Source organism: Serinus canaria, chromosome 27, assembly GCF_022539315.1.
Source record: "Serinus canaria isolate serCan28SL12 chromosome 27, serCan2020, whole genome shotgun sequence".
Classification (NCBI taxonomy): Eukaryota; Metazoa; Chordata; class Aves; order Passeriformes; family Fringillidae; genus Serinus; species Serinus canaria.
In genome coordinates, this window is record NC_066340.1 from 1,311,816 (window position 1) to 1,324,905 (window position 13,090).

General features: G+C 43.9%; 1 protein-coding gene across 6 annotated transcripts in view; it reads right to left on the bottom strand.

The window, feature by feature from the left end:
* TANC2 (tetratricopeptide repeat, ankyrin repeat and coiled-coil containing 2) overlaps positions 1-13,090 on the bottom strand; it is a 163,837-nt gene that overhangs the window by 84,285 nt on the left and 66,462 nt on the right. For 5 of the 6 annotated variants that reach the window (XM_050985766.1, XM_050985767.1, XM_050985768.1 and 2 more), the window contains one exon: positions 4,574-4,681. The exons of the other annotated variant lie outside the window; for it this stretch is intronic. In XM_050985766.1, coding sequence (XP_050841723.1) covers positions 4,574-4,681 — 108 coding nt within the window. The remainder of the gene's footprint in view (positions 1-4,573; positions 4,682-13,090) is intronic. 6 annotated transcript variants of the gene reach the window in all.

Consider the following 13,090-nt stretch of genomic DNA (forward strand, 5'->3'; position numbering starts at 1 on the left):
GGCTCAGTGCCTGTATTTTCACAATAAAAAAATCAGAGAGAGGAGTGCTGGTTCCCACATTCCCTCTTAAAGGGCTTTTTCTAAGACCTGAGCAGCGTTTTGCTGTGTTTAGGAGAAACACGTGGACAGTGTAAAATGAAAAATACACATTTTGCACCATAAAAGAGAGAAGCAGCAGCAAGCAGATGCCAAGCTCAGTGATTCTGTAACCAAAGGAAGAGAAAAAGGAGCACTGGGATGAACACAAGTGCTGCTGCCATGGTAAATCACTCCCCTCCCTGTCTGTGGCAGGAGCACCGCAGTGATTCCTAACTCAGTCAGGGATGGAAACACATCCCTGATTGAAAACACATCCCTGCCAGACACTCAAGATCTGGCTCCCAAAATTTCTGAAGAAGGAGTTAATCAAATTAAAAGATAATGTCATAACAGACTTAGCCTTTGGAACACAACACCAAGGTAATAAATTACATAAAATGCAACTGCAAACATTAATCTGAGGCTAAAGGCCATTACCTGAAAGCACCATCCATCTCCAACAGATTTTCTGAGCACTCAGAAGTCAAAACATGTTTTAGCTACCATGAAAAACAAAAAGCAGCTCCAAAAAAAGACACTCTGGTGACTGCAATGAAGAACTAAGAAACCAGGACAGGAGTGAGGTGTGATAAAGTGGGGGAAAACCCCTACACACGAAACTGAGTCACTAGAATCACTGCAGAAAGGCTTTGACAGATGAACCACAGAGGTTTGAAGGTCAATTTATTCTGCTTTATCCTCCTTGAAGAGCAATGATGGATGTGGGGGTGTCACCCCCAGCCTCCCTGCCCTCACAGGGCTGACAGGGGGGAAAACACAAATGCCTCTGTTGGACAGTGCCTGCAGGACTGGAGCAGGGACAAGGAGGGAAGGTGGATCAGAAACCTGCCCAGACCCTCCTCAAAAAGTCTCTGCCAAGGCAGAGAGTCACTGAATGGTCTGGGTTGGTCTTTTAGCTCATCCATCCACTAGAGCAGTTTGCTCTAAGCCCTGTCCAACCTGGCCTTGAACATTTCCAGGATGGGAGACCTGTGCCAGGACCTCATTACCCACACAGGGAAGAGACAAGAACTCCATCTCCACCAGGAACACTTCAGGTCAAGGACTGAAATCTGAACAACCTCTGCAACTTAAAACATCTACAGAAACATAATTTGACTCAATGATGCTTGTGGGTCCCTTTCAACTCAGCTTTTTCTGTGATAATTCTGGTAGAAAAGGGTTTTTCAAAGTCATGGAACAGCTTTTTCTTGCCATCATCTTAGCTGCAACAACTATAAAATATAAAATGAATTTTCAGAAGATTTATTAATTTTTAAGTATCTACATTCTTTTCTCTATACAATGAATGGAATAAAAAATGAAATAGAAATTATACCAAGCTTAAAACTTCATTATTTGTGCTTGGTATTAGAATGATGTCCCTCCATGGCACCACTCAGGATTGTGATCTTCCTTCTCCTGCCTCGGCACTGGAATGTTGGGAGCACGTCACTCCCCCACACTGACTCACACTGAAGATGTCACAAGCAAATCTTCCCCCCAGCAGCAGGAGGGGCACTGCAGTTGCTCAGGAAACCACCTCCCTGGAATGTGCTGAAATTTGCCTGAAACCTTAAAATAAACATTTTGATACTGAGCAAAATCTCACCTCTCGGCATCTCAAACTGAAATCGTTATTTGTAGATCTGCAGAGCAGCTCATGCTCTCTTTTCTTTGCTATTTAGTGTTTTAAACTGCTTTCAAGTGTATAATTAATTACATTTTTGTGTCAGGGATCACATTAAAAACCACTCCACCTCCCCTCCACTGCCAGGCAGATCATCAGCCTGATTCCTTTCCTTCTTTCAGCTCACAGCGTTATTCTTGGAAGCGCTGGGGATTTAGCACGGAGTGCTACATCTTCACAGGAGGCACGAGTTTCAGAAGAGGGTTAGTGTAAGCCTAGCACAGAGGAGGAGCTGGATTGCCTTGGAAAACCCATTCCAAGCAGTGCCTGAAGCTTTGCCATGATCCAGAGCCCACCTTCCCATCAGGAGCTGGATGCTCTGTCCCCTTCAGTTCCTGGGAGTTGACCACAACTCACTCTCTCTCTTTCTCTCTCTCTCTTTTCTTTCTCTTTCTTTCTCTCTTTCTTTCTCTTTCTCTCTCTCTTTCTTTCTCTTTCTCTCTGTCTTTTCTTTCTCTTTCTCTCTCTCTCTTTCTTTTTCTCTTTCTCTCTCTCTTTCTTTTTCTCTTTCTCTCTCTTTCTCTCTTTTCTTTCTTTTTCTCTTTCTCTTTCTTTCTCTCTCTCTTTCTCTTTCTTTCTCTCTCTTTTCTTTCTCTTTCTTTCTCTCTCCCTTTCTTTCTTTTTCTCTTTCTCTTTCTTTCTCCCTTTCTTTCTTTTTCTCTTTCTCTTTCTTTCTCTCTTTTTCTCTTTCTCTTTCTTTCTCTCTCTCTCTTTCTTTCTCTCTCTCTCTCTCTCTTTCTCTCCCTCTTTCTCTCTCTCTCTCTCTCTCTCTCTCTCTCTCTCTCTCTCTCTCTCTCTCTCCCTCTTTCCACAAGGATCCTCCCTCACCCACCTGCTTCTTCCAAGGTGTATCTCAAGTTTGGAATCCAGCCTTCCAGACTAGCAAACCCTCCAGGCCCCACACTACTGCTGCTTCCACAGAAGGATCCATAAATCTGGGCAGTTCTGTCACGAACAGCTTCAGGAATCCTTCCCCAATGGATTTTATCCCTCCCCTCTCCCCCTGCCTGTCCCATCTGCCAATACAGACCTGGCCACAATCCCTGGCCGAGGCACCCATGAAGAGAGCAGCTCCCTGACAGGTCCCTGGGGTCACACTGGAGGAAACTCAAACAAGCTGAATCCCCAAGCTGCCGTTTCTACCTTGACTCCAATCCTGCCCTGCTCTCATCTCATCTCCCTTTCCCAATACACCAAGGTGGCACTTGGGGACAGTCTCACGGTCACTTGGGAGAGCTGGGTCTGCACTTGGACTGGATGGCCCCAAAGGGCTTTTCCAACCTTATTGGTTCCAACTCTGCCATTGTCACTTGTCTCCTTCCTTAATGACACTTCATGTTCCTTTAAGGACACTTCAAGGCAGTACAGAACTCCACTTTTCCTTTCAGATCACTAAACTATCAGCAAGAGAAGGAGATCAAATAGCAGAAAAAGAAATTAAAGCAACTGCAGATCCCATTGTCAAAGCCCATCCCTGGGCTTGGCAGCAGTCCTGCCCTCCAAAGCTCTGGAAGAGGGGAGGCACAAGTCTGGGTGTGGGAATGTGGAATTTATGGGTTTTTTAATCTTACAATGCAATGATAATTCTCTGTGGATGCAATCATAATAAGTTTATAATTATTAACAATTATAAACATGACAGTTGAAGCTGCTCAGTTAGAAAAAAAGAGCTGCAGCAGCACAATTTTAATTGTAATTCATGATGATTGAAAAAGGAGCTGCACTTTTCAGGCAACTGTGGTCTCCAATTAGGCATTGCCAAGCACAGGAACTGGCTTTTGATTTTCTGAGACAACTTCTCTTTCAGACAATACATTCAAGAAAGCCCACATTCAAAATCTGGACAACATTCAATTAATTCCTCCAATTTTGAGCACTCTACAAGTTCTTCTACAAATTCATCAGCCACAGGAATAAGCAACACCCTGATTTCAGAGTCATTCATTAACCTGACCTTGGTGACTGTAGCTAGAGATTCAGAGGCAGATGTCACACATTTACACACCATTTCATCCTATTAAACATTCCTTTTTCCATCCAAAGCCTACACTGAGTATGGATCCCTTTGGTTCATAAGCAGGGAGAACCAGGGGAAGAATCTGCAGAATTCAGCACAGAATCCACCACAACTCCTGCTGCTGTTTTCAGCCTTCCCCAGGCTGCCACTTCCACATTTCCACAAGTGGAAACGATCCTGAGCTGCAGATTCCAGGCCCTCACATCTGCTGGCTTTGCTGGGGCTGGGGGGATTTAGGCAAAGCCTGCCTGAGCTGACAGACACCAACAGGGCTGAGCCAGGAGGGGACATCACCCACTTGATTTATTTTTCAACCAGAGGCCTCAAGCAACACGTAAGCATTTCAGAGCAACTGCCACAGGATCCATCAATGAGAAGGTATTTCCCAAGAAAATAAAAGTTACCACCCCAATATTCCTAGATGCAGGTAACAAGGTCCCACAGTTTTGCTTTAGCTGACTGAATGATGTTTCTGAGATGTGGTTTTATTCCAGCCTCTCTGCAGACCAGCATTAAAAATGAAATTTAAAGCAAGTATGTTTACTGGCTCCTTTTTATCTTCTCAAAAACAACTCCCTAGACCTTCTAAATTATTCTGAGGAGACAGAAGCCACATGCAAAATTGCAAGAAAAAAACATAAATGGGCAGTGATCAGAAATTAATGCTTATTCAAATTTCCAAGAGAGTGAAACTTGGTCAGGGAAGGTCCAACCAAGCATCCAGCCAAACATTATCCATTTAAAAAGTCTTTCTGCCTGTTTGCACAGAGCCTTTGCATGCAGCTTACCAGGGCAGAAGGCATCAACATCCAACTTCTGGGCAGAGAGGGTTGGGGAGCCAAGCTCGGACTCTGGGATTCGAGGGCTCTCCACAAACTTTGCTTTCCTCAGAGGGGCTAAAGGAGAAGGAGGGGGAGAGAAAAAGAGAGGTCATGAGTAAGGGAAATAGCAAGCAACAGATGGAAGCACTTAACTAAACGACACTGTCAGACTCATATCAGGTTACCTTTTTTTTTCTTTTTTTTTTTTTTTTTTTTTGCCAGGAAAAAAAATTATCTGCATTCTTTACAAAGGAGATGGCTCTTGGTTAAACTTTCAAACTGCACATTTAAAGTGTGTGAACGCTGAGGCACATTCCTGATACTCTAAAATATTTTCTTTTCTCCTATTTTTATTAAATTTTTTTAGAGGAAGCAAATGAGCCTGGATCCAACCAGCAACTGTGGAAAAGCAAAAATCATAGAGAGGTACACAGATTTAAATATTTAAATATTTCACTGTAAATATCTGAACTGAACACACAAATGCTATGTTCAGTAATTGTTTCCTTGAACATAAATTTCAATTTCAAGCCAGTCTCACTGCTGGACCAAACAGGTTTGGTGTTCAACACAAAAGAGCAGAGCAAAGCTAACACTGTGCAAGCCAAAAAGAAGCACTCCACTTTTATCCTTGCAAATCCATAAAAGATCAAGAGACTTAACAGAGGATGGGGAAAAGGTAAAAGTGTCTGTAACAAAGCATCACTGACCACTAGAGCTAGAAAAATGGGATTTTCTCCATGTTTTAACAGTCTGAACTCTAAAGGATATGAAATTCTGTACAACTTTTTTTTTTTTTGGAGTAAAACTATAAAAGTGCTTTAGTAAAAGTCTTTAAATATATTCCAGACCAGAGAAAGAGAACTAGAGAAAAAGTTCAATGCAGAGATGGTCACAGTGCATTTCCAAGTTAAACTCTCATGCCCATTCCAATGAAAGGTTAATTTGAAAAGTCCCTCAGCAATCATTTTGGGGGTCAGTGCCTTCTGCCCCTCCAGTTCCATAATTTATCTTTCTAGTTCCCTGCCTTGCAAATTAAATTTGGGATCTGCAGCTAAAGATTGGGATTGTTCTTCTGCTTCTCCTGCAATAAAAGCTCAACAGGTCAGAGAATGATCTCTGAGGCAGCAGCAAATCTTGGTTTTAGGGAGCTGCTGTGTGCTAGGAAAGGCTGAGAAGGTCCAAGGATGGGGAGCCTGACAGACAATGCACAACCAGATCACTCCCACTGAGCTGCACATCAGTGAGCCCAGATTCTCTTTAGATGGAGTGGGCAAAAGGAGATGCAGACTGGGGAATGGTTTTTCACTCTAAAGGCTGTGCAAAAGGAGATGCAGGCTGGGGAATGGTTTTTCACTCTAAAGTCCCTGTGAAGCAGAAGAAAGGCAAAGAATCAAGCCCCCAGATCTGCACCAAAACAAGTGTGCTAAAACCCCTCCTCTCTGCCCCCTCAATGCACCTGAGGAGATGTGCTGAGGGAAAGCAGGTACCACGCTTGCATTTCACACACAAAACCCTGCAGGAATGTGAGACCCTGCCAGCACATCCCATCCCCTGCCAGCCCATCCCATCCCCTGCCAGCCCATCCCATCCCCTGCCAGCCCATCCCATCCCCTGCCAGCCCATCCCATCCCCTGCCAGCCCATCCCATCCCCTGCCAGCCCATCCCATGTCCTGCCAGCCCATCCCATCCCCTGCCATCCCATCCATGTCCTGCCATCCCATCCCATCCATCCCATCCCATCCCATCCATCCATCCATCCCATCCCATCCCATCCATCCCATCCCATCCCATCCCATCCCATCCCATCCCATCCCATCCCATGTCCTGCCAGCCCATCCCATGTCCTGCCAGCCCATCCCATCCCCTGCCAGCCCATCCCATCCCCTGCCAGCACATTCCCTGCCATCCCATCCCATCCCATCCCATCCCATCCCATCCCATCCCCTGCCAGCCCCCCAGGGCTGGTGCAGCAGGAGCTGTGCAGGGCAGCAGGAATGGGAGAAGCTCAGGAAGGTCAGGGCAGCCTGCAGCCCCTTCTGCCCCCATGCTCATCATGGGCAGCACCACTCAAACCCACACCCTGATGCTGAACACTGCAAGCCAGCAGAGAATTCTGTGTAATCCCCCCTGGAAAAAATCCCACAAACACCCCACAGCCACCGACTGGCCAGCACCTGAGAGAAATCATTCCCAGCAACAACCTTGTGCCAGATCCTGACGTAATGAAAACATTTTAATAATGAAAAGATTATTGCTATGGCCTGAAAATTGGTTAAATAATTCTGCACTGGTCAATCCTTTAATATTTCATTTGTAAGTGCAGTTTAATAAATATTAATATATTTAATATTTTAGTATATGATTTAATATAAATATATTAATAAATAGATGTAAGATAAATATATTGAAGATAAAGATAGTTAATAAATATCTGTAATGATAAAGATATGTTAAAAAATATTAAGATAAATATATTTAATAAATATATTTAATATAAATATATTTAATAAATATCTTTAATATAAATATATTTAATAAATATCTTTATGTTTTGCCACAGTCTCAGTAATTTCTGTAGTAGATATTAAAAACAGCCTCTCTTTTCTTTATCATTTCTGGCTGACACCAGGACCATGCATCATCCCATGCACATGTGGCAGTGCTCACTGCATTCTAAAACACAAAACCCCCAGAATTTGCACAGTTCAAGAAATGCTAATGACTGATGGGACTGTCACTAGAAGGTTCTGCACTAAAAAGTATTTTTAAAAAGAGGAAGGAGAATTTTAAGAAGCACAGAGAGGGCGATGTGATCAGCACCCCAGCTGCTGTGGGGGCACCCAGGGCTGTGCAGGGTGCAGGACCTGCCTGTGCTGTCAGATCTGCACTGGGCAGTGCCTCTCACCTGCAGGGAAGGGATTGATCTCCCTTTCCACTGGGTTTTATTTTACATTTCCTCTGGATCTCTTCTACCCCTCACTGAGGTGCCCACTGCCCCACGGATGTGGATCTTGCACCCAACAAACTGATCCATCATTTTTGCTCTTGATCAAAGAACATCCTGTCACCAATGTGGTGAAATCTCTATATATTGCAATTTACACACAATTTTAATGCATTTCACAGCATCACAAAATCACAAACTGGGGGGGGCTGGAAGGGAATTTAAAGCTCATTCAGTTCCACTCCCTGGAACTGGGCAGGGAACACCTTCCACTACGCCAGAGCACTGCCCAGTCTGGCCTGGCATCTATTTTATTATGTTTTTGTTCCCTCAAAAGCACAATTTGAGCCCTAAAAAACACACTTCCACCAGCCAAAACACACCATGACTCACAGACAACAGCTCACTTTAAAAGGCTCAAGTCAATACAATCCTCCCCATGTAAATACAGGTGGGGAAAGATCACAGGAGGAAGAGTTTCTGTTCTTACAAATCCCCTAAGTGTGGAAAAGACAAAAACTCCTCCTAACTCAGCCACAACCCGATTGCAGGAAAGGAGGATTTTCATGGACAAGAATTAAGCACCTCTGACTCATGTTCAAATGAAGATTATCCTGACAGATTCACATTTGGGCATTAGTCTTCTACTGGGATAAATAATAAATGGAAATATCATCAACTCTAAAATCTGCTTTGACACTCTACAGCCAAATGTTAATGGGGAACTCTGATCTTTTTATAAAAGTGCCTTTTCAAGGCACAGTGGTTTGCCTGGGTCCTGAACCCCTTCCTGAGAGCAATCTTATGATCAGAGTCATGGGATCAGCTCCTGGCACAAATTATAAAAAACTGACAAAAGCATCAAACAATTGTTTGAAGTATTCTGTACCTGCTCAGCCCTTTAGGCCTCTGTCAGGATTTTCTGTATGAAAATGACCAACTCCAGGTGTGAACCAGCACAGAAACAGCCCTTGTGTTACACAACTGGAGTTTTCTGAGCAGAGAAAATTATGTTTTCCAAGAACACCAGGAAAAGGATGTCTGCAATAACCAGTTCTAGGAATATCATGGATTGAGTAGAGATGGCAGTCAGCAGCAACACTGGCTTTCCAGAAGTGCAAAACCAGCATTTAATTCAGAAAATGCTGATTACAGGGAGCCAAGAGTCACAACCTTGTGGCTGTCACCTTGATCTGGGTCCACCTCACAGGCCAATGATGATGACAAATATATTTGCTACTGCTGAAGAAGGAACTCCAATTTCAATGGCTGAGATGTCATTTCAAACCAACACTGCACATTTTTGGGGCCAGTTCTCTGCACTTCTTAGTGGGATTAATCCCCCTGGCATCCAAGCCAGCAGAACAAAACTGAAAATCCCTCTGTTGATGCAAAAAAAACTCTCATTTGACTTTGGCAGCACGAGGAAAGTGATGGGAATGAACCATGCAATGCAAAACCCTGAGCAATCAGAAAATTGAATTAGCTGCCTCATTTCTGACACTTCCTGCAACCTTCCAGGGTCTTTCCTTGTCCTGGCACAGGTGCCCAGAGCAGCTGGGGCTGCCCTGGATCCCTGGCAGTGCCCATGGCCAGGTTGGACAGGGCTTGGAGCAGCCTGGCACAGTGGCAGGTGTCCCTGGATCCCTGGCAGTGCCCAAGGCCAGGCTGGGCAGGGCTTGGAGCAGCCTGGCACAGTGGCAGGTGTCCCTGGATCCCTGGCAGTGCCCATGGCCAGGCTGGGCAGGGCTTGGAGCAGCCTGGCACAGTGGCAGGTGTCCCTGGATCCCTGGCAGTGCCCATGGCCAGGTTGGACAGGGCTTGGAGCAGCCTGGCACAGTGGCAGGTGTCCCCACCATGGCAGGAGATGGGACCAGATGGGTTTTAAGGTCCCTCCCCACCCAAACCAGGGCTGGCATTCTGTGACAGACCAGGGAAAGGATTTCCTCAGGAGCTGCAATTTCAGCAGCTTTTTCTGACTTTTCAAGACTCTCTTTAACAACAGAGAGCAAACTTTGGAAGCTTGGCTTGGAAGAGAGGAAAAGTGGGGGCTCAGTGCTCAGTGCCTCCTCCCTCCCCACCTTTCACTCAGAGCCTGCCTCACCTTTGAGGTGTTTGAGGTGTCCCAGCAGCTCTGCAGAGCTGCCTTTATTGAAGGAAATGTTTTTAGTGCTGCAGAGTTATTGATCCACGCAGCTCCTGGAACAAACCACTGGCACATTCAGCCCAGCTGCACAAAACCCACCCACCAAACACAGGGCATGAAGCTTTGCTCCTTCCTCTGGCCCAAAGGAAACTTTATTTGGCCAAAAAGAGGAAATTGTGGATCACATGATTATTTCTGCTGGAACCCCAGAAGGGTTTGGGTTAGAAAAGACCCTAAAAAAATGATCCAGCCCCACTCCCTGTCATGTTCCACTAGAGCAGCTTGCTCCAAGCTCCATCCATGAACATTCCCAGGGATGGGGCAGCCACAGCTTCTCTGGGAAACCAGAAGAAATACCACACCAGCTGTGTGCAATGAGGATTTTTAGGTGCATATATATTTTTTAGAAATTAAAATTAGACCAGTGACAATACATACAAAGAGGGTGAACATCCTCTTTACATAACCCAGTGTTATTTTATAGAATCCATTGTGTAACAGGGTTGGTTTTTTTTTTCCCTCTTCTATTATTTGAGACTAAAACAGCTTTTTAAATTCCATTTTAAATTTAAAGCTTTTTAAATTCCATTTTAAATTTAAAGCTTTTTAAATTTAAAGCTTTTTAAATTCCATTCCTCAGCCTCTCTCCTCTCACCCCACATTAGGGCAGGGCAGCACAGAGAAGTGGTGAGAACAATGTGTTGTCTGGAAACATCACACTTGTTCCTAAACTTTCAGAAAACATGTTTAGTTTAGGAGATAAGGCCCTGGAACAAGAAAATGGAAGGAAACATAGGTGGGAAGAGGAAAAGAATAAATAAAAGCAGGAAGAGAGTTCAGCAAGGTGATAGCAGGACAAGAAATGGAAAAGGAGAGCTCAAAAAAGCAGCTAAATTCATGTAGAAATTCTTCTTTAAACTGTAGAGGTGTGTAACACAAAGGGTTTGCCCATTACTGCCCCTGAAATTGATTTTTCCTTTGCAAAACTGAGGAAGAACCTTCTCCAAAGCAGAGGATTCTGCAATCCCATGGGACCAGAAACCTCTTGGAAGATTCTTTCCTCCTCTCTGTCTCTCTCCAGATGAACAAGGCACAGAAAATATCAGCAAGAATATGTTCAGTGACCTCAAAAAGGAATGAATCTTCTAAAAAAGCATAATTAAATCAAATTATTACCTACCTAACCAAGATTATTACAAACCCTCCCAAATAATTGATCAAAATGATTTTCTGTCTGAATAGACAGCCCTAAATCGATGCTCAAGGGAGAAAATCACCTGGTTTTGAAAAGGCTTGTATGAATTTGAAATATAGAAATAATAGAATAAAATAATACAGATGTAGAATAAAATAATACAGATTTCTGCCTCAAGTGTTCAATAATGGCAATACAATGCTGCCTACAATACATTTATATATTCAGAAAGAAGATAATTCCTCCTAAAATACCAACCTGGCTGAATTCAGCTCAATTTCCATTCTGCTTCTTATTATAAATGATTTCCTGTCATTCAGAGGAGGGGAACAGTGATTTTTCCATCAAGTTTAGCACTGCCAGCAAAGTCCCCATGCCCAGCTCAGCCCAAAGGGTTCAGTTTTGGAGCATCCCCTGAGCAGATTCTCCCTGGAATATTCTGGAAGAAAGCTGCTCCTGTTATTGATCCCAGAAAGAAAAACAAACCCTCACTTCACTTTCCCCCTAGATAAGGTTTTTTTTTTTCTCAACATGGGCTGCCAACAAGTCTCTGTCCATGCAGGGGATAGCTTTGAGGAGAAAGAAAATATTTAATAAATCTATAAATATGGCAGGAAGAGGAGCTGGGACTCTCCTCCTTTCCTCTTCCCATCCAAACTGATCAAGTCTTTCTGACTCCCTGGAGCTGTGGCACACTGCACCCTTCCCCATGTCATTCCCCATCGAAAATTCTTCTTTTCAGCATCTTCTGAAGCCTCTCAGAATTGCCTTTTTTAGCAGAAATTCCTCATCTGTGACTCAAGGTGGAACCCTGTGTGTGAGATGAGGAAGATGAAAGCAGAGAAAGGAAGGCAGCACCACTTGCTCCACGTTTCTAAGTCATCCTGTTAGGAAAACAAGCCATAAATTTCTGTGGCTGTCACTCTTGAAGTTTCAGACTTTGTTTGCACTAAAAAAAAAATAAATAAAAATAGATAAAAAATAAATAAAAATAAATAGAGTGGCTGGAGAGCTGGGACTATGGGATGAAACCACATCATCAACATTTTAAGCCTATGTAAGATGTGCTCAAAAACCCCAAAGATCCTCCAAAAAACAGAAACAGGAAAGAGCTGGAGGGGAAAGAATTCCTCAACCTTTCCCCAACAGTTTTATTTCATGAAATGTTCAATTTAAAACAGATGAGAGGAGAATACTACAAAACACAAGGACTGAATTGCATTATTCCCATTCAATCTCCTACTGTCCTGGACTTCTTCCTGTAATTCAGGGACTCAGATATTGCACTAAAAATGAGGAAAAATGTCCAAAAAGGACCTGGATGTACTGTAAAGGAGATTTAGTCTATAGAGAACAACAAATTAATCAAATTATAGGCAACCCTGGTCTTTCACTGGGTAGAAAGAACCTGTTAGACCAATTTCTAACCATGCTCAGATTTCAAGCTAAACAGAAGCAGACAGAAATCAGAAAGCAAGCATCTACCAAAGCAATCTCATTTCCCTCTCTTGCATGGAGCTCAGGGAAAGCTGCCCATGGCACTGGGTCCCCACCAAGGGGCTTGTGTGGGGCTTTTCAGAGTGGTCTATGCTGAACACGCCAGCCAAATCCTGTCTGGACATTGACACAGCTTAATTTAGCTCGAGGCACTAGAAAAAGAGAAAATATCTTTAACTGGTGATTCTCCCCACAGAAGAAAAGAGGAAGTGAAATGCAAACAGCTCTGAAATGCAGCTCAGCTCCCGCAGTGTTTTCCTCTCTCACAAAGCTCTTCTAGAGCAGCTTTAAGGTCCCTTCACTCTGCAAATCTGCAATTGTCTCCACTGAGATGAGAAGTGAAGCCAGGAAGGTGTCCCTGCCCATGGCAGGGGTGGAGCTGCACTCCTGTAAGGGTCCATTCCAACCCCAAACCATTCTGGGATTCCAACCCAAACCATTCTGGGATTCCAACCCCAACCATTCTGGGATTCAAACCCCAACCATTCTGGGATTCCAACCCAAACCATTCTGGGATTCCAACCCAAACCATTCTGGGATTCAAACCCCAACCATTCTGGGATTCCAACCCAAACCATTCTGGGATTCCAACCCAAACCATTCTGGGATTCAAACCCCAACCATTCTGGGATTCCAACCCCAACCATTCTGGGATTCCAACCCAAACCATTCTGGGATTCAAACCCCAACCATTCTGG